Here is a 10136-nt window from a genome sequence, read left to right as displayed (position 1 = left end):
GACGAGTGTGTACACGGGCTAAATGTGAAAGATTATACTTATAAATTATGTAGATCATTGTTGCACATTTATTAAATTATTTTATCTTGTTATATTCTTCATCATTGATTTGTGATATATAATTTAAATTTGTTTGCCTTTTTCCTACTAATTGTTTTACCTGTTTAATTGAAACTTGGTTTCTTTCATACTGTGCATTATTTGAAGGTTGATTTTCTTTAAATTAAATATTATTAATATAAAGTATTTGATATTTTAATTTTGATATTGAAGCAACGCATTAAAAAATTAGAATATTATTTTCCTGAATTATTTATTCTTGAATATTTTCGTGAGATTTCTTTTCGTGAAAAATTGAAATATTGGGCACTTGAGGTGCAAATTGTGATATATTGTGATATTGATACGCATGCCGTGGTATAAGATATGGGTGTTGAAACGCACGCGGTGAGATAAGGGTGGTTTGATACGGGTGGCTAGTAGGGGTGACTACTAGAAGTCATGCGGTGTGATAAGGGTGGCTAAACCGCGGGATGCTATTTCGGAAAAAAAAATATTTTATTTAAATAAATTGTGAAGGCTCCCGCGGTGATATAAGGAAATGAGATATTGTGAAATTATTTATAATTTGGAATTACGAGGCGGTATCTCGGTAGTGCCCTTGTTAATATTGATTTATGGCCATAGTTGCCTTCGATTAATTATTGTGATTTTCATAAAGTTGATGGAAATTTTGTTTTGATTCCACGAGATATTATTTGTAATTATTTGGTGTCATTAAATGTGACATACTATTTGATTCATTTCCAGTGTCATTTTATTTTAATATATTGTTAAACATTTTACCATTCCATTATTATATTCCAGTAGGGTCTCACCTGACCTCGTAACTACTCTACTGAGGTTAGGCTTGGAACTTACTGGGTACCGCTGTAGTGTACTCATACTACACTTCTGTATATCTTTTTGTGCAGATTCAGGTACATCTTACCAGCCTAGACGTCAGTGAGTTACCTGCGTACGGAGACTTCGAGGTATATTTGCCAGCGTCCGCAGACTCCGGAGTCCCTTTCTATCATTTTATGTTTCTTCCTTATATTTTATTTAGACCTTGATATATAGAGACATTGAAAATAAATTCTTAGAAGCCTGTGACTTATTTCTACCGGATTTTGGGAGTTGAAATTGTTTGAATTGTAGTTTATTTATTTCAGATATTTATTATTATTCCGCATTGATAGGCTTACCTAGTCTTAGAGACTAGGTGCTATCACGACATCCTACAGAGGAAAATTGGGGTTGTGACAATATATTAAAGTACGCGCGTTGCGTGTGTTATCATATACAATCAATATAATATTTCAAAGAGTTACATAAATATTATATTATTATAGTTGAGTTATAAATAAAAGTTAAAGTTAAAAATTATAAGTTTCTAAATATGATAATTATTGATATTATTTATCTAATTCAAAAAAAGAAAGAAACTCAATCCCATATAAGTTCTTAATCATCTCATTCAATTGACAGAAGACGCCTTCTTTTTGCTCATGAGCAAAATGCAATTTGTTCTATTTCTTTAGTATATAAGAAATACCATATAAATTATTTCCAATAGATTAAAAAAATAAATTACTATCACAAAAATAAATTCAACCGCTACATTCTAATTAATCTACTCTTTTTTGTTTTTAACTTTCCATGTATGAGATTATATGTATGAATTTATTCAAGAGTTTTATAGGATTTTGCGGTTAATGCTTATTACTATATTATAATCGATTTTGCATTAGTTTTTTATTTTTTCCACCACAAATGCTATTCCTATAAAAAATATAATTTTTGTATCTAAAAGTTTTGTCAACTGAAAAAAAGATGTTTACTTATGATGAATTTGGAAAGAAAATGAATGTGATTTATTTTTTAATTTGTTAATTCAAAATTTTATATTTATTCTTATTAAAAGCAACGATTTATTTTTTGTTGATAATTAGTAATATTAATTCATTACAAGTTTTAAATATTTGACTATAGTTATAGTTTTATTTAGAATTATATTTTTCAAGCCTAAAAAATCAATCAATTTTTTAAGTTTTGATATTTGTATTTGCAAAGTTATTCGTGTCAACAGCTCAACACCTTTCTCTCTCTCTCTTATGTTTCTATAGTTACTTGTTGAAATTATTGAGGTGTAATTTTCAAATATTATATTATGAGATAAATTATATAAACTAATATTAATAATTAATCAGTCTCTCATATTTTTTGTTCATGTCTACAATGGTTTCCATCATTTAATTTTGTGGCAGTTATGTTTTCCTCCTCGTAATAGCATAAGTAATATTGCGTTGGTCTACATAAGGAAATCTACATAAATTAGTAACCATTTTTTAATGCACGTACCACTAATCCCCCAATGGTTTGTTGTTGATTTGGGGTTGTTGATAGTTTTTCCTTTCCCCCCTTTTTTTTAATGATTTATTTTTTAATTGATTTTAAAGTCTTAAATATTAGGATTTCTTACCTAATTCAAATAACGAAGAATTTAAGGCACAAACTTTAATTGATTTGAAATTTTTAAATATTAGGAAACAATTTAAATGTTGATTTTGTCCAATATAAACTCTATTTTAAAGGGGTAAAAAAAGGCGAACGACATTTCCGTTAGGGCCTTCGTGTTTTAAATATAGCATATACTAATTATGAGGTACACGCTTTGCACGTGTACCTAATCATGTGTCATTACAAAAGTATTTCTAAAATTTGATGTTGAGTTTTTTACAATGCTTGCTCGTCAACAATTTATTCTTATATAAGACTATTGTCGGAGCAGTGGCGCATCTATTAATGATTTCAACTTGTAATAGGCAACTTAATTCCTAGAAGTTTTAGGAACAGACATAATTAATTTGCTAAGTTTACATATTTTATAGGTCTTTTCGTCCACAAGAATTTTATTTATCAAATTAAATAAAAGAGGTAGAAGAATGAATAAGTTTTATAATGATACGTGCAAAATAAAAGAGTTCTTCTATTGTAATAAAAACTACGGCACACAAGCAGACGAAGAACTACAGAAAAGATATAACTCAGAAATGATTTATCTACCATTTATAGAAGAATTGTCAAAATACTTAATAGCTCCATGGTCTTCAATTGCTTCGTTCAAGACCAACAAAACCAGACTGAACAAATTTGTGGAGAAAGCCGCAGACAATATGAACCATATTTGTGGAGAAAGCAGACAATTGCTCAGCTATCGATTTTTTAGCTATTTTATATTTACAATCTTTCCTTGCATTTAAATTCAAATCTTTTTAAAATCTTTCTTTACGTATTCAATTAACTCATTATGTGTTGTAGTCCTTCTATTCCAAAACTCTTAACCTTATTTTTAGGGTTTTCATATCGTTTCAATATTAAATTGAATTAATTTAGAATCCCTAAATATTAGGGAGATAATAAAATGATTAATTCTAAATCTTAGGTAAATGATTTAAATGACTATTTTGTCTAGTGTGAAATCTACTTTTAAAGGGTAAAAAAGACGAACGACATTTCGCTAAGGGCCTTGGTGCTTTTAATATAGTATAGATAGATATAGATATAGATATAGATAGATACACACACAAATATTACTTGCAGCTTCTCAGAAACAAATTTGACGAGGAAAAAAAGAGGATACAGATAAAGGGTGGATTTGCTTTAGAAAATACAATCAATTTAGTAAATTTTATTTATCAACTTCTTCATTCAGAAGATGACAATGTTGTTTTAATTAGTCTACACAAGTACATACAGCTTTCTGGACTTGTTTCTTTTTCTTTAATTATTATTACTACTTACACAGGCACTTCTTGCCCAAACCCTTAGAAACTAATATAATATATAACAACACATAAAAGGTAGCGGGATGCACAAAACATCCTAGGTTCACAGCTGATTTCAGGGCTCGATCGAATTCATGATCTATAGGTCAGGTGGAGACAACTTCGATGTTGCTCTCCAAGGCTCCCCTTCAAATATTAAATGATAAATATACTTTAGATAATGTAGAATGATCAATTTCTCCCTTTCTTAAATATCAAATGAAGGGCAAGGACTATTTATCTGAAGCAATTCTTCTATCATTTGCAATGCAACTCTTTCTTCTTCATCCATTTCACTTCTAATACTTATACCTTCAACTATTTCTCCACAATTCTTGGAACTAGAAGTAGAAGAAGAATTTAATTCTCCTTCAATAGCAGCATTGACATTATTCTTTTTCTGAAGTTCAACTGTCATCACCCATTTCGAGTCAGAAGAAGGGCCAGCACGTTTTTGCCACACTCCTATGTGTGAATTCTCAATATCCAACCTCAAACAAGTAAGAGATGGTGATGGCACCTATACGATGAAAACAAGACTTGAAATGTATTAATTTCACTAGAAATATCCCGATATATAAACAACAACAATAACATATTCAGTATATTTTCACAAGTAAGGTATAGGGAGAATAGCGTGTACGCAGCCTTATCCCTACCTTGGATGTTTCCGCTCGATAAACTCTCGAGTCCAATATCCCAATATATAATATTATGCAATAATACATATAATACGATTCCTCTGGTTCATTTTATATGAAGGTGTTTAATCAGACACGAAATTTAAAAGTTCATTACTCAAATGGTCAATCAAGTTTCCCAAATTATCTGTTAAAGTTAATTTTCTTTCGTTTGTAACAACAAAGTCACTTAACTATACGTATAGCACTCAGAAGGTCACTCAACTAGATTTTTCAAATTTTTTATTGTCAAATACCTATTTTACCTTCTAAATTATCATTTTTTAAAACTTTTTAAATATAGTATAAGTGTTTTTTCTTTTAAATCTACATTGTGGACTTACCTATAGAAAAATATAATTTATTTATAAAATAAAAAATAAAAAATAAATATTCAGCTCATATAATGACGGAATAATAATATAAGCATAAATTTCAACCATATATAATCTATAATATAAAAATACCTTTATTTAAATAATTATTTTTATATTACATGCATGGAATATCTATTTTACAGCCTTTATTTTCTTTCATTCTCAATTGTTTAAATAAACTTTTAATTTTTGTTGTTAATACTAAAATTATTACGAACAAATTATTTTAATTAATATTTTTACTATGCTCGTTATTTTGTTATTCTAGCATTATATATGCTTAAAAACTTTTTATATTTTTAATTTATAAATAAAATTTATTTATTATATAGGTAACTCCATAATATAAATTAAAAAGGGAAAATCATAATATTAAAAATTTAAATAAAATAAAAAGAAGATAAATTTTTATAATTTAGAGGGTAAAATAGGTATTTGACAATCCAAAATTTAGAAAATCTAGTTGAGTGACCTTCTAAGTGTTATAGGCATAGTTAAATGACTTTGTTGTTACAAAAGAAAGAAAAGTGACTTTAGCAGATAATTTGAGATAGTTGAGTGACCATTTGAGCAATGGACTCCGAAATTTAAGAAAGAAATAGACTTTTGAAACAAACATGTAGTCTTAAACATGTCATGTTATTTATGTGGCTATAAAATTAGAAGGTTAAAGTTAGATTACTCTTAAGTATAGAAACATGTCAGTCTTTTTGGAATAATCTGAAACAAAGAATGTCGTCACACTACCACAAACAAGTGAATTTCGATAGAAATATTTGAGGGAGATCCGTCAGGAAAGCTTCAACAGCTCGTCAGAAGCTTTTCTGACGGACATTCCATCAAAAAACCCATATTTCTAACCGACCTCCTAAAATAATTTCGCTGAAAACTCCTATGTATTTAATAGTGTCACATAAAATGAAACTGTGGAAGTATAATGAATTTTTCTTTTGAAAAATAAGGGACGAAGAATAACACCTTACTACATTTGCGAAGCTTGGCATGGAGTATCTTAGATAAGGCTTTTGGACAGGGAATTGATGAAAATTCTTGATCTTTAGCCTTTAATTCTTTATTATCTGTATCTTGAGTGATTGGAAAGTTGGTTTTGGCACTGCGGCCACTCATTAATATTGCTGCTTGATCATATGCTTTTGCTGCTTCTTCTGCTGTATCGAATGTGCCAAGCCATACCCTTCTTTTCCTGTAACACAAATACAAGATTTAAATTTTATGAATTCACGTTTTGAATTCTTTAAATTTGAAATATGGGTTCAAAACTAGTACGTATTTAAAGAGTTTAAGTTTGTAATATTTACACTATGTTTAAGTTGAACTACAATAACAAGTAACTTTCATAAAATGTCTAATAAGCAATGACATGAAAAAAGAGTAATAACTACACTAATAATTTGGCTGCTATAACCAAATTGCACCGATACTGTAAAAAACAATAATTGAATAATAATGTTTATAACTCAAGTTCATATTCATATACATTTCAGGGTGTTCTAACCACATATATCTGATATAAGCCGAAAATAGTAGGTTCGACTCAACCCATATTTAACACTGCAGGTCCGTCTTTGGACACATACATCGCCTCAGCTTTTTCTTTGAAATCGGAGACTACTCCAATCCTATTGCAATAGGCAAGCGGATGGAGAACTAGACGTATCTTGCTAGATAAATACAAGTTATAATGGATAGCTCGAAGGTTGGATTGACGGGATCACTTCTTTAAAGTGATAACATAGTTTTCTATATATCATAGTGTAGCTACTTCTTTTAGCCGGTACATGAATGACTAATCTGAAGAAGAGCCTTGGAGCAACAGTAAAGTTGTCTTTGTATGACCTGTAGGTCACGAGTTTGAGCCGTAAAATCAGCCACTGATACTTGTACAGGGTAGACTGCCTACATTATACTGCTGCTCTTTCCGAACCTTGCGTAAATACAGGATGCTTTGTGCACCAGACTATTTTTTTTTTTTTTTTTTACATGAATGACTTATCTTCCACCCCATTCCCAAAACCAACATTGCAAATTGATAAATTAGGTTAGATAAGAAGAAGAAATTGAAAAAGAAAGAGATGTTATATAAGAAGAATGTAGTAAATATATATAGGAAGAGCTTACAACAAGGGGTGTCGAATTTCAGAAACCCAAGAACCCCAATGGCGTTGCCTGACACCTCTGAACTTCTTTGAATGTACCATTTTGTTCTTATTTATTGATTTGAAGAATTTTGCTGACAAGTGCTCAGAGAAGTGAAGAAGAGAGATGTAAAATCAAGAGAAAGTTAGTAATGAATATGATGAGTTTGTTGCAAATAAATATATAGCCAACTGATTTAAACCATACACGTATAAGTACAACGTCGGTGAACTAATTTTGTCCTAGAGCAATTAACAACATCACCTAAACCTCTTGTCATGCACTGATGGTAGATTATAATTACGTATTTTAGTCACTTATTATACTCTAATTTTCTATATTTAAATTGAGTTTGAGCTTTAATCGCTAGAGTTTTGCACTAATTACGTATTTTATGCCATGTAAGAGTGATTATGTGCTATGTAAATATTATGAAACGAATTCGAGTTATTTGGAGCTTTGAAGTCTGAGTAAAAGCCCAAAGGATTAAGCCGGTATCGTGTTTGGGGGTCGAGGATCAATTCTGGACGTCTGTAATTTTATGTCAGAAATTTTCAAAGTTCAGAGACTAAGTTTTTTGGTCTGATGGGAAAAATCAGTAGTGCGACGCACGGGCGACGCACAGTGCGATGCATGAAAAGCAATAAGTTTGCAAGTTTTCCTATTTCGGCTAGGAAAGGGAGATTTCATCTAGGCCCAACCCTACTTGGTATAAACACATGTAAAAACGTTATTTTTAGAGACTTTTGACATACTTTAGATCTAAGGAGAGCACGGAGACGCCGTGGAGGCCGGGATTCATCAGATTCTACCTTTCTTCCATCAAACTTAGTAATCTTTACTTTTTCTTGATGATTTGTTGTTTTGCTACCATGTCTAAGTGGAGCTAAACTTCACATTCTAGGGTGGTGGTAGTCATGAATATTGAAGTTTATTAATTATATTACCGTTAATTCGAGTTATCATCTTTGGTTGTTTCTCTAATTCTGTGCATAATTGTTTAATTGTTTGGCCAGCAGTTGAGTTCTATTTACTATATATGCTATGCTTGGGAAAGTCGTGTTTAGATTAGAGTAGAATTAGAGAGAGCTTGTTTCTAAACCCGTGGCTCGGGGAAAGATTTCGCGGTTAGGATAAGAATATACCTAATAGTCTTGCTTAGTTGAATACCGTATTATATTCGTTCATGATAGATTCAAGACCATAGGAATATAGGGTTGATATATTATGGATAGATAGATAGTGTTGTGGGAACATGCTATTTATATAAAACGATCTGGTCAACTAGCAATCATAGATAATGTGGATTAACAAGTGTAATTAAAAACCCAATAGGATTGACAAACTAACCACAACCCTAGAATCTATATCTCCCTTGGTCACGTATTTAAATTTTGCAATAGTAGTTGTAATAGGAAAATCAAATATTTGATTATCTTGGACAGTTAATTGATTTTAGTTTACTTAGTTAATGATTAATCTAAGTCTGATTGGGTTCGACATCCGACTTTCTAGTCACTTTATTACTTGACGGCCATGTTTACTTGCGTGTACTTGGGGAACCAAAAGGTTTTTAACGTCGTTGACGGGGACTTAGTTATTGATTGTTTATCTAAGTTAAACCGTTTATTGATTTTTGTTCAAATTTTTAATTTTCCTATTTAGTTATTTTTCTAGATTAGATTTTTACTCTTATCTTTATAGGTTTTGTTTATTCTTTTTTCTTATTGTAAATATTTTTATTTTTATAATAATTTGATTTTTCTCTTAGTGTGTTCATAATTCTCTCAACATGACATATGGGGATGAAATATCTTGAGGTAAGGTTATTGATGAAGATGTCTAGTTGAGGGAAGACTTTTATGGCCCGTCTTTTTGGGCTTGTCATGACCTGAACTCCGGGAGGTCTGAATTTGAATATGGGAGTAAGGGTTGGTATTGAGACGGATATTCACGATTAAGGGAATATGCGGAATATCGTTATCTTCTAACAAAATTACTGAATGATTGGTCGAAGGAGAGATTTGATCTTGCACAAGAAATTATCAAGTTTGGCTTGGCTTCGCACAACTTGGATGAAAGTTTGAGTGCGAAGGTTAATGCGTTCAACACCCAACAATTTAGTGATGAGTTGTCTGAAACTTAAAAAATTCTTCTAGACCAAATTGAGGAGCTAAAACGAGAATACCATGGCATTAGACTATATTTTTCTTGAGGATGCCAATATTGGGAAGAGTGTTCTAGAGTCATGTGAAGAAGTAGATAATTTTATATTTGAAGACTCAAGTGTGTGTACATGTGAGGATGTAAATAGTGATGCAATTCTAGAATTGGGGCATACTGGTCCTCATTCCATACATTTTTCAACATTGTGTTTGGATGATGACTTGAAAATTGAGTCATCTAAGCCTTTGGAGGAGCCAATGGACGAGGAACGGGGTGCTTACATTCTTGAATTCGTCGTGCCAGAGTATCACGACCCAATTTTCCCTCCGTATGACATCGTGATGGCACCTAGCCTCTACGACTAGGTAAGCCTAATATTTTCGGAATAATGAAATGAAAACATAAATTTAACAACTAACTGTAGCAATAACAACATAACTGGGTACCATGTCGCTTGGCATGTACAATGACCAACTATTCAAAAATACACAGAAATCCTAAAACCCGAAACATCGTAAATCACAAACTACAAAAGGAAAATCTAGTATCTCTATACATCAGAGTCTAACAAAAGAAAAATTCAGAAGATAGCGGACATTGGAAAGAGTAGAAGGAGACTCCGAGGTCTGCGGATGCGGAAGATATACCTTGAAGTCTCCAAAGATGTCTCGGCTTACTAATAGTGCAGCTGATAAGGAGCAACTGGATATGTACACAAAAAATATGTGCAGAATAGCATGACTATACCACAATCGGTACCCAGTAAGTGACAAGCCTAACCTCGGTTGAGCAGTGACGAGGTTAGGTCAGGGCCCTACTGGTATATATATAATAAAATAAGATAGAATCAAATACCACAGTAAAATAAAGACTGAAATTTAACAAGA

General features: G+C 31.3%; 1 protein-coding gene across 1 annotated transcript; it reads right to left on the bottom strand.

Annotated features, from left to right (window-relative positions):
* Positions 1–3713: 3713 nt before the first annotated feature.
* Positions 3714–7240, bottom strand: LOC104120254 (ethylene-responsive transcription factor WIN1-like). Its single transcript, XM_018779068.3, has 3 exons — positions 7066–7240; positions 5905–6130; positions 3714–4389 (listed from the first exon to the last, which is right to left on the bottom strand). Exons 1-3 carry the CDS (start codon positions 7143–7145, stop codon positions 4078–4080), a joined length of 618 nt encoding a protein of 205 aa, XP_018634584.3. The 5' UTR covers positions 7146–7240; the 3' UTR covers positions 3714–4077.
* Positions 7241–10136: the final 2896 nt, after the last annotated feature.

This window comes from Nicotiana tomentosiformis, chromosome 6, assembly GCF_000390325.3.
Source record: "Nicotiana tomentosiformis chromosome 6, ASM39032v3, whole genome shotgun sequence".
NCBI lineage: Eukaryota > Viridiplantae > Streptophyta > Magnoliopsida > Solanales > Solanaceae > Nicotiana > Nicotiana tomentosiformis.
This window is presented reverse-complemented; position numbering and strand designations above follow the sequence as displayed.